Source organism: Coregonus lavaretus, assembly GCF_964263955.1.
Source record: "Coregonus lavaretus genome assembly, contig: HAP1_SCAFFOLD_9078, whole genome shotgun sequence".
Lineage (NCBI taxonomy): Eukaryota > Metazoa > Chordata > Actinopteri > Salmoniformes > Salmonidae > Coregonus > Coregonus lavaretus.
In genome coordinates, this window is record NW_028158408.1 from 1 (window position 1) to 17,352 (window position 17,352).

At 44.1% G+C, this 17,352-nt stretch overlaps 1 protein-coding gene across 1 annotated transcript; it reads right to left on the bottom strand.

The window, feature by feature from the left end:
• Positions 1-854: 854 nt before the first annotated feature.
• LOC311124037 (cell migration-inducing and hyaluronan-binding protein-like) lies at positions 855-3,134 on the bottom strand (the record flags this gene model as incomplete). The annotated part of the gene is made up of 3 exons (XM_084198251.1): positions 855-1,074; positions 2,022-2,160; positions 2,997-3,134. Coding segments are annotated over 3 exons (497 nt in total), but the record flags the coding sequence as incomplete, so codon positions are not given.
• Between the last annotated feature and the right edge of the window lie 14,218 nt (positions 3,135-17,352).

The window sequence follows — 17,352 nt, forward strand, 5'->3', positions numbered from 1 at the left end:
CGGCATATTAAATGTTTTTCTAACTACGTATTAAATGTTTTATGACATTCTTTATTCAATCAGAGATGTTGAACGATGGGATGGGGAGAACATAACACATCGAATAGATAGTTAATACCAACAGGAATGTCTTTATTCTCCCTCATTATCTGTCATGACTTAAAGATGGAATCTGCATTAGGGGAAACAGCGCCACTGTCCGCCCCAGCACCTTTGCTATTGTTTTAGTTTTGTGGACGAAACGGAGGTGAGGTGCGTCGAACAGCATGGTAAAAAAAAATGTGCAGTACATATTCTGCTGTTCTATCGCGGGTGCAATGATGTTAGACGGAAAAAAAACTGTGTTTGTTGTCTGCAGTAACTTCTTTGTTGTAATATCCCAAACGGACATGGCAGTTTCACTATGAAGGATTCCAGCTTTAAAGAGACAATTTCCTCCAGTGATTAAAAAAAAAACATGTTTGCTTCTCACAACCATTCCAGTAACTTTCTAAAAGTCCCCTGGTTTTCCAGAAATCCCAGTTGGAAGATTTCCGGAATAATGATATAATAATAATAATAATAATAATAATAATAATAATAATAATATGCCATTTAGCAGATGCTTTTATCCAAAGCGACTTACAGTCATGCGTGCATACATTTTTGTGTATGGGTGGTCCCGGGGATCGAACCCACTACCCTGGCGTTACAAGCACCATGCTCTACCAGCTGAGCTACAGAGGACCAGAGGAAGGAGTCTTCCAACCTAAGTTCTGGAAAACCTGGGAACTTTTGAAAAATGTACCAGAATTGTGGAAGCCTAAAAGTGAAATAAAAACAGAACATAAAAAATACCTATCATTCTGGAGTACTTCTCCAGTCTTGGGGTCGATGATGTGAACGATGATTCCCCGGTTGCCCCAGCCCCTCTCGAACAGGTAGCTGTTGTCCTCACTCTCCCCGGGGTGCAGGGTCTTGTTGAGGAACGTCCACGACAGCTTCTTCTTCCCGTGGATCTCCAGCGTCCCTCCAGTCCCCACGCCAATGTACTTACGGCCAAAGTAACTGTGCTCTGTGTCTGTGTCGTCAGACCTGGAGAAGAGTAAATGATTGATCAACCAATTAATCAAGGCTAGGGGCTAGAGGGTTACACAATAGGGGATAAGGCGATATAGGCTAGAAGATACTAGACTAAAGATAAAGACTAAAGACTAGAGACTAGGGGCTAGGAGACAGAGGCTAGGGGCTAGGAGATAGGGTCTAGGAGATAGAGGCTAGGAGATAGAGACTAGGGGGGAGGAGATAGTGCCTAGGAGTTAGGAGATAGAGGCTAGGAGTTAGGTGATAGAGGCTAGGGTCCAGGAGATTCATGTAGAGGCTAGAATCTAGGAGATAGAGGGCAGAGGTGGAGCTTATGGACAAGTGGATTGGAGTTAAGAGCTAGGAGATGGAGACTAGAGGCTAGAAGATAGAGGAAAGGAGCTAGGAGATAGAGCCTAGAGGCTAGGAGAGGCTAGGAGATAGAGGATAGGAGCTAGGAGAAAGATACTAGAGGCTATGAGATAGAGACTAGGAGCTAGGAGAAAGAGTCTAGGAGCTAGGAGAAAGAGGCTAGAGGCTAGGCGAGACTAGGAGATAGAGGCTAGGGGCTAGGAGATAGAGGATAGGAGAGGCTATGAGATAGAGTCTAGGAGAGGCTAGGAGATAGAGGCTAGGAGCTAGAGCCTAGAGCTAGGAGAGGCTAGGAGATAGAGGATAGGATCTAGGAGAAAGAAGCTAGGAGCTAGGAGAAAGAAACTAGAGGCTAGGAGAAGCCAGGAGATAGAGGCTAGGAGCTAGGAGAAAGAGCCTAGAGACTAGGAGAAAGAGGCTGGGAGCTAGGAGATATAGCCTAGAGGCTAGGAGCTAGGAGATAGAGGATATGCACTAAGACAAAGAGGCTAGAGGCTAGGAGAAAGAGGATACAGTCTAGAGGCTACCAAATAGATTGAGGGCTGAAGGCTACGAGCTAGGTTTTTTGGTCCGGGTACATTACCCACCTTCCAAATAAGGAGATGGTAAGGTTGCCCTTATACGGGCAGTCAGGACTTCCTATGTGCAGCTGTCCTCTGTTGCCGATCAGAATGTGTTTGGTACGCAGTAGGATGGGACGATCCGAATCTGCTATCACTAACTTTCCTAGAGAGAGAAGGAAGAGAGAGAGAGAGAGAGAGAGAGAGAGAGAGAGAGAGAGAGAGAGAGAGAGAGAGAGAGAGAGAGAGAGAGAGAGAGAGAGAGAGAGAGAGAGAGAGAGAGAGAGAGAGAGAGAGAGAGGAAAGAGAGAGAGAAAGATATCTTTACTGGTGAGGTGTCCTGACAGGTATTTCATGCCCTGGCGCCCAACACATCACATCACCCTTCCTTTTATGGCACTGAGCTGTGGCTCACACACACACACACAGACACACAGGAAAACTCAATAACCCTTTATGAGGGCTGCATTTCACGATAATGTCCATCTGACAGAGGTTATATAGTCCTGTAGTGAAGTGGATGAGAGATGGGGACTTTGATTACACTGTGTGTTAGTGGTTAGACACATACCTGGACACATAGTATCAGGTTCCTAACTCACACATACACACATACGTAACACTGTTACATTGATGATGTTGACCCAGATCACTGGTTGCTGCGGAGAAGGAGGAGGTCAAAGGGGGGGGTGTAGCCTGTGTGAAATGGCTAGCTAATTAGCGGTGCGCGCTAGTGGAATTTCAAATCGGTGACGTCACTCGCTCTGAGACCTTGAAGTAGCTGTTTCCCTTGCCCTGCAAGGGCCGCAGCTTTTGTGGAGCGATAGGTAACGATGCTTCGAGGGTAACTGTTGTCGATGTGTGCAGAGGGTCCCTGGTTGGAACCCAGTTTGGGGCGAGGAGCTGGAAGCCAGACTGTTACGCACACAACTGATGGATAACATACATTCGGGTGACAGTTTAACAATATTATCGCACACACACACACACACACAGACGTACCTCCGTTGAGGATCTCTATTGAGTGGACGGTAGCTGACGAGGTGAGGATGACCTTTCTGCCGTAACCAATGGTAACTTGGTGGGCTTCACTGTGGCCGGGGGTCCATGGCTGCAGGCCGGGCTCCCTGTCTGGACACACTGTTGGATAGACCAATAGGGTTAATATCATGACACACACCCACAGATCTAACTGATGTTCTGATCTGGCCCATAGTTTCCAACAACAAACAACACTATGCCAACATCCTCTAATTCATTCATTAGTCAATGTCATTTATTGGCCGGACAACAAACGGGCTGGCCAACCAGATTTTCCCCTGGGCTAATACAGATTGATTAATAGGTTCTAATCGACTGGTTTTCTCCATGAAAGAACCCAGCTGAGAAACCATCGGACACAGCAGTTTGTGGGTTAGGTCTTGAAACTACATCTGTCTGTGCTTTAGCCAACTCATTTGTCATTTTCATGTCGTGTCTGACTCAAGGAGTTGGCTAAAGAACTAACTGTTACTGTAACAATGAGTTAGATGGCTAGTAGTCTAGCTCTGGGGGAAACTGGAGGTTCAGAGAGAGAGAAAGAGAGAGAGAGAGAGAGGAGAGAGAAAGATAGAGAAACATACAGAAAGAGAGAGAAAAATGGACAGAGAGCGAGAGAGAGAGAGAGAGAGCAAGAGACAGGGAGAGAGAGAGAGTAAAGGGAAGTATCTGGGGTCATCCAAGAGATTCAGAGTTCCTACTTCCTCTGTTCTCTGTGTGATCATGATGTGGACGACAGTAGCTCAGTAGGGTGATCTGCAACAGGCCTTGCACTACACTGGGTAATGACATGTGCATGTTCACAGACACACACACACACGCACACATACACACAGTATTCCACACAAACAACGTTATCAAACTCAAATAAAATGTGGACACAGGCAAAAACACAAACTTATGGAAGCCCTGAAGCCCAAGGCAAAAGAAAAAGACTTAAGCTTACTTGAAATGGGAAGCGTTTTTTTTAAGCTTGTGAACGAGCGTGCTCATGCTGGAAATAGAATGCATATGAGTGAATGAGAGAAAACAGACAGGCCACGAGTGTCAACGGCGTCTATGGCGTCATAGTGCTTCAAATTAGAATGCAAGGGACTAGGGACTGCGTCTACCCGGAGCATTGCAGGTAAAATTAGTAGATAAATTGCATTTGTAGAAAAGGAATTAAAGGAATTGTTATGATCTTACCTTTGCTAAGTAGACTAAAATGTATTGGGTTTATCACACATTATTCATATACACACTGACACAACACAATCATACACACACACACACACACACACAAACACACTGATACAACAAACACATACACACATACAGTGGATTCGGAAAGTATTCACACCCCTTCCCATTTTCCACATTTTGTTACGGTACAGCCTTATTCTACAATTGATTAAATTGTTTTTGTTTCTCATCAATCTACACACAATACCCCATAATGACGAAGTGAAAACATTGTTTTAGAAATTTTTGCAAACGTATTAAAATACAAAAACTGAAATACCTTATTTAAATAAGTATTCAGATCCTTTGCTGTGAGACTCGAAATTGAGCTCAGGTGCATCGTGTTTCCATTGATCAACTTTGAGATGTTTCTACAACTTGATTGGAGTCCACCTGTGGTAAATTCAATTGATTGGACATGATTTGGAAAGGCACACACCTGTCTATATAAGGTCCCACAGTTGAAAGTGCATGTCAGAGCAAAAACCAAACCATGAGGTCGAAGGAATTGTCCGTAGAGCTCTGAGACAGGATTGTGTTGAGGCACAGATCTGGGGAAGGGTACCAAAACATTTCTGCAGCACTGAAGGTCCCCAAGAACACAGTGGCTTTCTTAAATGGAAGAAGTTTGGAACCATCAAGACTCTTCCTAGAGCTGGCCAACCGGCCAGCAATCGGGGGAGAAGGACCTTCGTCAGGGAGGTGACCAAGAACCCGATGGTCACTCTGACAGAGCTCCAGAGTTCCTCTGTGGAGATGGGAGAACCTCCCAGAAGGACAACCATCTCTGCAGCACTCCACCAATCAGGACTTTATGGTATAGCGACCCGACGGTAGCCACTCCTCAGTAAAATGCACATGGAGTTTGCAAAAAGGCACCTAAAGGACTCCCAGACCATGAGAAACAAGATTATCTGGTCTGATGAAACCAAGATTGAACTCTTTGGCCTGAGCATCACGTCAAGCATCAAGTCTGGAGGAAACCTGGCACCATCCCTACGGTGAAGCATGGTGGTGGCGGCATCATGCTGTGGGGATGTTTATCAGCGGCAGGAACTGGGAGAATAGTCAGGATCGAGGGAAAGATGAATGGAGTAAAGTACAGAGAGATCCTTGATGAAAACCTACTCCAGAGTGCTCAGGACCTCAGACTGGTTGGCCCAGCCAGAGCCCGGACTTGAACCCGATCTCTGGAGAGACCTGAAAATAGCTGTGCAGCGACGCTCCCCATCCAACCTGACAGAGCTTGAGAGGATCTGCAGCTAAGAAACTCCCCAAATACAGGTGTGCCAAGCTTGTAGCGTCATACCCAAGAAGACTCGAGGCTGTAATCGCTGCCAAAGGTGCTTCAACAAAGTACTGAGTAAAGGGTACTTATGTAATTTTTATATACATTTGCAAAAATGTCTAAAAACCAGTTTTTGCTTTGTCATTATGGGGTATTGTGTGTAGATAGATGAAGAAAAAAAAACTATTGAATCAATTTTAGAATAAGGTTGTACCGTAACAACATGTGGATAAAGTCAAGGGGTCTGAATACTTTCCGAATGCGCTGTACGTCCTCGCTCCACAACTCTCCCAGCATTCAGAGTGAGCGGATAATAATATTATTCCCAAGGAAGAGAGGCCAAGTCTCGGCGTGCCTGGCAGCGGACATGTGGAAACGCTGACCTCAACGCTTTTCAGACTGTTTCAGCAAAAAGACACAGTGTACCCTGACTGAACTCTGTCTCAAATGACACCACTACACACACAAACAAACACAGACACACAGACAGCCACACACACACACACACACACACGTGCCCTGCTTTTGACCGGAGCCACATAGGGATAGCCACATAAATCTCTGGTCAAACACAGGACACTATATTTATATTTATATTTATATTTAGGGAATAGGTTTTGAAAGCCAGGAATGATTTATAAACTGAAACAACGGACTGGATGCAAGTTTTTCAATAGGAAATTGTGTGTGCGTGCGTGTGTGTGTGTGTGTGTGTGTGTGTGTGCGTGCTAGGGTTGTCACGATACGAGTATCAAGATACTTTGATACTCGATTGTCCATGGCCAAACATGAAAACACAAAGCCGACTTGACTCTTTGGTCCTTTAAAAACCTGCTGCATGTAAAATATTGTGAGCTATAACTTGGAAAATAAATACATGTGACTCTGGATGACAACATAAAGATGTTTGTTTCCAATTAGGACGGTTTTCATTGAGTGTTTCAACAACAACACAACAACACCCCACAATCATACTGAAACAACAACACAACAACACCCCACAATCATACTGAAACAACAACACCCCACAATCATACTGAAACAACAACACCCCACAATCATACTGAAACAACAACACAACAACACCCCACAATCATACTGAAACAACAACACCCCACAATCATACTGAAACAACAACACCCCACAATCATACTGAAACAACAACACCCCACAATCATACTGAAACAACAACACCCCACAATCATACTGAAACAACAACACAACAACACCCCACAATCATACTGAAACAACAACACCCCACAATCATACTGAAACAACAACACCCCACAATCATACTGAAACAACATCACAACAACACCCCACAATCATACTGTAAACAACAACACCCCACAATCATACAGTAAACAACAACACAACAACATCCCACAATCATACTGAAACAACAACACCCCACAATCATACTGAAACAACATCACAACAACACCCCACAATCATACTGTAAACAACAACACCCCACAATCATACTGTAAACAACAACACAACAACATCCCACAATCATACTGTAAAACAACACAACAATACCCCACAATCATACTGTAAACAACAACACAACAATACCCCACAATCATACTGTAAACAACAACACAACAATACCCCACAATCATACTGTAAACAACAACACAACAACACCCCACAAAGCATACTGTAAACCACAACACAACAACACCCCACAAAGCATACTGCAAACAACAACACAACAACACCCCACAAAGCATACTGTAGCTATTGTCTATTTCTGCCCCCAACCACTAGTACTCATTCTGTGAATCCCTATGGAAAGGCAGATGAGATGATTATTTGAAGAAGTTGCCCTTAGGCACAGATCTAGGATCAACTTTTCCTCCATGGAGCTTAACCCTAACCATTATGAGGAATATTCAGTGTCTAAGGGGGATCTTCACCTTACTCCATTGGGCTCTACCACTGGGTAGCAGAGGGTGTTAATAAACAGCATGCACTAATTATATTTACTGTTTAAAGTCTTTGTCATTATGTTGTAACTTCATGCTGTGTTTTAAGAGCACACTGACAAAAAAAGCAGAACACACACGTACACACACACACTCACAGAAAGGCATGATGTTGTGTGTGTGTGTGAATATGTGTGTGTGTGTGTATTTACAACTGACAAAAACAGCAGCATAAACACGTGCCTCCTTCCTACTGCTCATGTTACTTTTTTGCCCTTTGAAGGGTAGGTGGGATTACAACCCTCTCTGGCAACCGGAGGATAGTCAACCTGGCAACCAAAGCTAGGCCTTCATGTTAGTGATTATACAGAGTAGCTTAATGTCAAATCTTCCATGTGCAATTACAATAAAACACTATGGTATAAAACAGCAGAGAGAGAGAGAGAGAGAGAGAGAGAGAGAGAGAGAGAGAGAGAGAGAGAGAGAAGGAAAGAAGGAAATGTAACTAGAAATATTTGTTATGTGTCTGTTAATATGAAATACTGTGGAGTCTAGCCATGGCTTTAGAGGCTGCCCTGCCACACACACACGCACGCACGCACGCACGCACGCACGCACGCACGCACACACACACACACGGAGAAGGAGGTCCACTCTCCTTTCCTCACAAGTGGCAGACACAGTTATACCTTCAATCGCTCAGACTGACCTACTTCCTCCTCCTCTCTCACTCCCTCCTCCTCTCTCCCTCCCTCCTCCTCTCTCCCTCCCTCCATCCCTCTCCCTCTTTCCCTCTCCTTACCTCTCCTTACCTCTCTTCCAAACCCTCCCCATCCCTCTCACTCCCTCGTTCTTTCCCTCTCTCTCCTTCCATTTCACTCCCTCCATCCTTCTCAGTCATTCTCCCTCCACCTCCTAACCTCTCCTTCTATTTCTCTGCCTCCCTTCATCTCTCTTCCTCCCTTCATCTCTCTTCCTCCCTTCATCTCTCTTCCTCCCTTCATCTCTCTTCCTCCCTTCATCTCTCTTCCTCCCTTCATCTCTCTCCATCCATTTATCCTTCATCTCTCTCTCTCTCCATCCTACACAACTACAAAGGTCAAGGACCTAAAAATAGCCATTCTGCAGCTAGTCAGGGCTATGTTCCACTACAGAATAATCTACCCTTTACCAGGGCTATGTTCCACTACAGAATAATCTACCCTTTACCAGGGCTATGTTCCACTACAGAATAATCTACCCTTTACCAGGGCTATGTTCCACTACAGAATAATCTACCCTTTACCAGGGCTATGTTCCACTACAGAATAATCTACCCTTTACCAGGGCTATGTTCCACTACATAATAATCTACCCTTTACCAGGGCTATGTTCCACTACAGAATAATCTACCCTTTACCAGGGCTATGTTCCACTACAGAAAACTCTACCCTCTACCAGGGCTATGTTCCACTACAGAATAATCTAACCTTTACCAGGGCTATATTCCACAACAGAAAACTCTACCCTCTAATAGGGCTATATTCCACTACAGAGAACTCTACCCTCTACCAGGGCTATATTCCACAACAGAAAACTCTACCCTTTACCAGGGCTATATTCCACTACAGAGAACTCTACCCTCTACCAGGGCTATATTCCACTACAGAGAACTCTACCCTCTACCAGGGCTATATTCCACTACAGAGAACTCTACCCTCTACCAGGGCTATATTCCACAACAGCAAACTCTACCCTCTACCAGGGCTATATTCCACTACAGAGAACTCTACCCTCTACCAGGGCTATATTCCACTACAGAGAACTCTACCCTCTACCAGGGCTATATTCCACTACAGAGAACTCTACCCTCTACCAGGGCTATATTCCACTACAGAGAACTCTACCCTCTACCCTCTACCAGGGCTATATTCCACTACAGAAAACTCTACCCATTATAACTCAAGCAACTCTAGTGACTATATGGTGGACTTGGGGCGGTATTCTGACTTCAGATCATAGTCTCATGCCTGTAATAACAGCTGAATTACCTGTCCTAAACCACTAATACCTGTCATTACACAGTCATAACATTCATAAGAGCTGTAATAGCTGCAGTACTGACCTGTCGTAAACCCCTAATACCTCTCTAATACCTGTCATAACACAGTCATAACATTCATAAGAGCTGTAATAGCTGCAGTACTGACCTGTCGTAAACCCCTAATACCTCTCTAATACCTGTCATAACACAGTCATAACATTCATAAGAGCTGTAATAGGTGCAGTACTGACCTGTCGTAAACCCCTAATACCTCTCTAATACCTGTCATAACACAGTCATAACATTCATAAGAGCTGTAATAGGTGCAGTACTGACCTGTCATAAACCCCTAATACCTCTCTAATACCTGTCATAACACAGTCATAACATTCATAAGAGCTGTAATAGGTGCAGTACTGACCTGCCTGTATGATAGGCAGCACAGCCATCAGTAGTGGGACGCACGTCTTCATCTCTCAATGAGAAGTATGGACTACTGTGAAAAGAGTGGACTTCTCCAGAGTGTGCACTTCAGCGTGTGCAATTGGTAGGGTTTAATGTGGGTTAGCAGGGGCTCACAGGGGGATAAGGCCAAAGGCACCTGCAATAAGATCAGATAGAAGAAGATTGTTAAGGCTTGGCATCGTAACTTGACACTGAAACGTGCAGACACACACACACATTCACACACACACTCATACGTACACACTCATGCATATGCACACGTGTGCACACAAACAAACATGTGCGTGCGCACACACACGACTGACGTACAACATTCCATGGGGCCATGCTCTTCACAGTGAAGGCTTTGGAGGATTTGAAAACGTTGGTGTTTTAGGCTCATCTTCAAAGAGTTGGAGGAGAGAAGCTTTCTCCCGATATCTCCCATCTCTCAACAGGATCAAAGAGTAGCACAATGACTAACGTAGCATCGCCACTGGGATAATAACTGTTATACCTCACTTGTTTTAAACTAGTTATATAAAACAATTACGTAACAAGGAGGAAAAACCCTACTGTACGAGGACACCCATCACAGACTAAATGTAAGGCCCAATTAAATGGACTGTGTTGTGTTGTATTGATGCAGTACCTGTTTTTGCAAAGGTAAAAAAAAGAAGTTATTATGGGTATTAAAATAAATTATATTAAACCTATTACTGGTCGACTCCTTTCAGGTAGATGTACAGATGTGTTTAAGTAGGGTGGCAAAACTCCAGTAAAGGTTTTCCAGAAATCCTGGTTGGAGGATTCTGGGTTTTCTGCTTATTCCCTGCTGATTCTGGGATCTTCCAACTAGGTTTCTGGAAAACCTGGGAATTTTGGGAAAGTTCCCAGATTTTTGCAACCCTATTGAGGAGTAGATTTTGAACAAAGACATTGCATAAACATTTCTAAAGTGGATTTGATTGAATTCTAGTGTCAGTATTCCTATTATACAGTGGGGAAAAAAAGTATTTAGTCAGCCACCAATTGTGCAAGTTCTCCCACTTAAAAATATGAGAGAGGCCTGTAATTTTCATCATAGGTACACGTCAACTATGACAGACAAAATGAGAAAAAAATTCCAGAAAATCACATTGTAGGATTTTTAATGAATTTATTTGCAAATTATGGTGGAAAATAAGTATTTGGTCAATAACAAAAGTTTCTCAATACTTTGTTATATACCCTTTGTTGGCAATGACACAGGTCAAACATTTTCTGTAAGTCTTCACAAGGTTTTCACACACTGTTGCTGGTATTTTGGCCCATTACTCCATGCAGATCTCCTCTAGAGTAGTGATGTTTTGGGGCTGTCGCTGGGCAACACGGACTTTCAACTCCCTCCAAAGATTTTCTATGGGTTTGAGATCTGGAGACTGGCTAGGCCACTCCAGGACCTTGAAATGCTTCTTACGAAGCCACTCCTTCGTTGCCCGGGCGGTGTGTTTGGGATCATTGTCATGCTGAAAGACCCAGCCACGTTTCATCTTCAATGCCCTTGCTGATGGAAGGAGGTTTTCACTCAAAATCTCACGATACATGGCCCCATTCATTCTTTCCTTTACACGGATCAGTCGTCCTGGTCCCTTTGCAGAAAAACAGCCCCAAAGCATGATGTTTCCACCCCCATGCTTCACAGTAGATATGGTGTTCTTTGGATGCAGCTCAGCATTCTTTGTCCTCCAAACACGACGAGTTGAGTTTTTACCAAAAAGTTATATTTTGGTTTCATCTGACCATATGACATTCTCCCAATCCTCTTCTGGATCATCCAAATGCACTCTAGCAAACTTCAGACGGGCCTGGACATGTACTGGCTTATGCAGGGGGACACGTCTGGCACTGCAGGATTTGAGTCCCTGGCGGCGTAGTGTGTTACTGATGGTAGGCTCTGTTACTTTGGTCCCAGCTCTCTGCAGGTCATTCACTAGGTCCCCCGTGTGGTTCTGGGATTTTTGCTCACCATTCTTGTGATCATTTTGACCCCACGGGGTGAGATCTTGCGTGGAGCCCCAGATCGAGGGAGATTATCAGTGGTCTTGTATGACTTCCATTTCCTAATAATTGCTCCCAGAGTTGATTTCTTCAAACCAAGCTGCTTACCTATTGCAGATTCAGTCTTCCCAGCCTGGTGCAGGTCTACAATTTTGTTTCTGGTGTCCTTTGACAGCTCTTTGGTCTTGGCCATAGTGGAGTTTGGAGTGTGACTGTTTGAGGTTGTGGACAGGTGTCTTTTATACTGATAACAAGTTCAAACAGGTGCCATTAATACAGGTAACGAGTGGAGGACAGAGGAGCCTCTTAAAGAAGAAGTTACAGGTCTGTGAGAGCCAGAAATCTTGCTTGTTTGTAGGTGACCAAATACTTATTTTCCACCATAATTTGCAAATAAATTCATTAAAAATCCTACAATGTGATTTTCTGGATTTCTTTTTCTCAATTTGTCTCTCATAGTTGACGTGTACCTATGATGAAAATTACAGGCCTCTCTCATCTTTTTAAGTGGGAGAACTTGCACAATTGGTGGCTGACTAAATACTTTTTTCCCCCACTGTACATGGTAGCCTATAGTTGCTATTTAGTTTTTCGTCTGTTGTTTTAACCATAGTGGAGTTGGATAAAGCATACCCATTACATTACATTTAAGTCATTTAGAAAACGCTCTTATCCAGAGCGACTTACAGGAGAAATTAGGGTTAAGTGCATTGCTCAAGGGGACATAGACAGATTTTTCACCTAGTTGACTCAGGGATTTGAATCAGCGACCTTTCGGTTACTGGCCCAACGCTCTTAACCACTAGACTACCTGCTGCCCGACCCAAAATCAACACTAGGCTAAAATAATTTGTAGATGCATGAAGACATTACACACAAATAAATAAATGACGTAACATAGATTTGTGGAACAGTTGTGAGTTTATTCCATCCATCTCAAGGGAGGAATTGTATACAGAGAGAGGCTTCCATTAGTCATAGTATAGTGAGTATCCTCTTGTCAAAACACAACTGGACCTGCAGACAGAGGGGAGGTTGGGACTAAACAGTCCCCTCATCAATACTGGTGTTCTCAGTCCCACAATGCCACAGGACAGCTGGTCCTGTCAGTCCTGCAGAGAGAGAAGATAAGATAAGGGTTACTGTGTGTGTGTGTGTGTGTGTGTGTGTGTGTGTGTGTGTGTGTGTGTGTGTGTGTGTGTGTGTGTGTGTGTGTGTGTGTGTGTGTGTGTGTGAGAGAGATCCACTAAAGGGGTATTAACAGCACGTACATTCCTCTGTTCAAAACTGACGTGATGCCCCCCCCCCCCCCCACACAGTATTCACTAAAGTAAGCTTGTCATGTGTACGTGTGTGTGTGTGTATTCAACCAAATCCATCATCCTCAGATCATGTCAGTCACACCACCCCTATTATTGTATACCATAGTCAGAGTGAACTGAGAGGTTCTGTCTAGACCAACATGTCTTAGAATCTATAGACTGAGAGGTTCTGTCTAGACCAACATGTCTTAGAATCTATAGACTGAGAGGTTCTGTCTAGACCAACATGTCTTAGAATCTATAGACTGAGAGGTCCTCCCAGACTAAAACATCACTCTTTCCTGAGGTGTGAAAAAGAAAATACTCCCTGTGTGCCCCAAATGGTACCCTATTCCCTATATAGTGCACTACTTTTAACCAGGGCCCATAGGGCTTTGGTCAAAAGTAGTGCACTATGAAAGGGAATAGGGTGCCATTTGCAACGCAGGCCCAGTTTCTCTCAGAAGTGGAGGGGAGCTTGAAAGAGCGTTAAAGGAAAGATAACTCCACATCCATCTCTGTCTTTAATGCTGACTAACCTCCAGACTATCTGAGAAGAGCAGCGTTCAATGGAAGTACACTGAGATACAGATACCTTTGTTTTCAAAGTGGGACAAAATACCTTTCTTCTGCCCTACGCTACTGTGAGAATGCAAGTTTGGATTCAATCAATATTATCTGTGGGAGAAAAACAAGTTCAGAAAAACTCCTCCCAAATACTCTATTATTTACCTGGCTCAAAATGTGTTTCTGGCACATATTTCAGCAAGGGGAATATGCTTTTTATATGTTCTATTTATATTTGTAAATTAACCAATGATATCAAGCCACACCCGGCCATGATTACAGACACCTGTGTGTCCTTTGACACTATATAAACTAGTGACACGCACTGTCTGTCATTATACCCTGATGAAGACAGCTCGTCTGTCCAAATGTTGGTTATTAAATTATAACATCTGAGCTCCTAGAGATTGAGGCTCTCTTTTTATTTTTTAAGCGTTCTACTCCGCTAGCCAGCACCTCGCCTAAACAGGTGTTCTACTCCGCTAGCCAGCACCTCGCCTAAACAGGTGTTCTACTCCGCTAGCCAGCACCTCGCCTAAACAGGTGTTCTACTCCGCTAGCCAGCACCTCGCCTAAACAGGTGTTCTACTCCGCTAGCCAGCACCTCTCCTAAACAGGTGTTCTACTCCGCTAGCCAGCACCTCTCCTAAACAGGTGTGTGTTTCTTCCGCCTCCAGCAAGGGGAATATTAACAGAACAGTAGTTCTGTAGCTGTCTACATGGTAACACACACACAGTAGTGTCCAGGCCTGCTGGTTATGAGAGAGTTTATGGGCTCAGCGGAACTATAAAAAGCTGGAGTTACTCTATGTCTCAGAACTGCTCTGTGGAAACACACACACACACTTCCCACAGGATTAATAGAACAGAGAACTTCGGTGAGGGATTCACCTTTTTCTCTTCCTGAAGTGCGCTCGCCAGCCACTCATACACACACACACACACACACACACACACACACACACACACGCCCGCCCATGGAAAACGGGGTGGAGACCGGACCTTCAAAACACCATCATTTCCTTCTAAACTAAAACCAGACCCAAATGTCCTGTATAAACATCCATTACCTCCATGAATAGTTTAAAATAATATACTTTTAGGGTAAAACACAGCAGTATAAACCTAAAACTACAATAAATAATATACTATTATGGTAGATTACCAAATGACATAGACAAAGCAGGACTATTGTAGCAGGTGGGTGTTGTAAAACCATGGACAGCTGGATTTACAGTAGCTACAGTAGGTAATGGTATTTCACCCAAAACACTGAATATGAGACGAACATGATCCCCCTAGAACTCTGCTGATGAGACACACACCCTAAAATCTACACCACGCCCTAGCATAACACACACACACTCGCACATGCACACTCACACACAGTTGCACACATCACACACAGCGTCCAGACTGATATATGGTCAATGCAGAGATAATTGACATGTAGCAGTAATGCTAACCTCTATTGCAGGGTTCCCCAACCGGCAGCCCGCGGCCCGAATTTGGCCCTCGGGTGATTTTATTTGCCCCCTCAAGTTTTCTGAGCCAAATAATTATTATTTTTATTTTTATTTTTTATTTTTAGACATAAAATCTGTAAAAACACCAGCAAATCAGCTCCAAGTCATTTTATTTTGGAAATCTGTTCCAAAGTATTCCCACGCATAATAGAGAGATACCTAGATATGTGATCATATACAAATAGTTTGAAATTATTATGTTATAGTCAAATGTTTGGGCTTCTAGCGGCCCCTTGACCATCCGCACAAGAATAAATCATCTCGCGGCTGAATCTAATTGATGATCCCTGCGGCTGAATCTAATTGATAATCCCTGCGGCTGAATCTAATTGATAATCCCTGCGGCTGAATCTAGTTGATGATCCCTGCAGCTGAATCTAATTGATGATCCCTGCGGCTGAATCGAATTGGTAATCCCTGCGGCTGAATCTAATTGATAATCCCTGCGGCTGAATCTAATTGATAATCCCTGCAGCTGAATCTAATTGATGATCCCTGCGGCTGAATCTAGTTGATGATCCCTGCGGCTGAATCTAGTTGATGATCCCTGCAGCTGAATCTAGTTGATGATCCCTGCGGCTGAATCTAATTGATGATCCCTGCGGCTGAATCTAATTGATAATCCCTGCGGCTGAATCTAATTGATAATCCCTGCGGCTGAATCTAGTTGATGATCCCTGCAGCTGAATCTAGTTGATGATCCCTGCAGCTGAATCTAATTGATAATCCCTGCGGCTGAATCTAATTGATAATCCCTGCGGCTGAATCTAGTTGATGATCCCTGCGGCTGAATCTAGTTGATGATCCCTGCGGCTGAATCTAGTTGATGATCCCTGCGGCTGAATCTAGTTGATGATCCCTGCGGCTGAATCTAGTTGATGATCCCTGCGGCTGAATCTAGTTGATGATCCCTGCGGCTGAATCTAGTTGATGATCCCTGCGGCTGAATCTAGTTGATGATTCCTGCGGCTGAATCTAGTTGATGATTCCTGCGGCTGAATCTAGTTGATGATCCCTGCGGCTGAATCTAGTTGATGATCCCTGCGGCTGAATCTAATTGATGATCCCTGCGGCTGAATCTAGTTGATAATCCCTGCGGCTGAATCTAGTTGATGATCCCTGCGGCTGAATCTAGTTGATGATGCCTGCGGCTGAATCTAGTTGATGATGCCTGCGGCTGAATCTAGTTGATGATCCCTGCGGCTGAAGCTAGTTGATGATCCCTGCGGCTGAATCTAGTTGATGATCCCTGCGGCTGAATCTAATTGATAATCCCTGCGGCTGAATCTAGTTGATGATCCCTGCGGCTGAATCTAATTGATCATCCCTGCGGCTGAATCTAGTTGATGATCCCTGCGGCTGAATCTAGTTGATGATCCCTGCGGCTGAATCTAGTTGATGATCCCTGCGGCTGAATCTAGTTGATGATTCCTGCGGCTGAATCTAATTGATGATCCCTGCGGCTGAATCTAGTTGATGATCCCTGTAGCTGAATCTAGTTGATGATCCCTGCAGCTGAATCTAGTTGATGATCCCTGCATTATTGTCTATCGGAGGTCACATCAATAAGATGGTTTCTCTGGTCTGATCACTCAGTGAAAGCAGAGCTCACTGTCTGTTGAAACAGCTTTTTATAGACCTCTGTCCAGACACACTAATCCTGTTCAATATACCCTTGTCTGTCTGTCTGTCCATCTGCGTGTCAGTCTGTCCGTCTGCCTGTCTGTCTCCCTGTGTGCCTAGACAAAGTTAAGCACAAGTGCAGTCAATTCCTCTTTAATGCCACTTTAATTGAGAAATCTATCTATATGACTCATATTGCGGGTGACATTTAGAAGAAAGGCTCACTTTCCTTCTTAAAACGCCCAGCAAAGGCGTCTGTCAACAAGTGAATCCAGATGGAGAGATCCCCCAGAAGGCCTCAGGGCCAGGGAACAGAAGGGTCACGTTCAGTAGGGCACACCGTAGAGGAACAT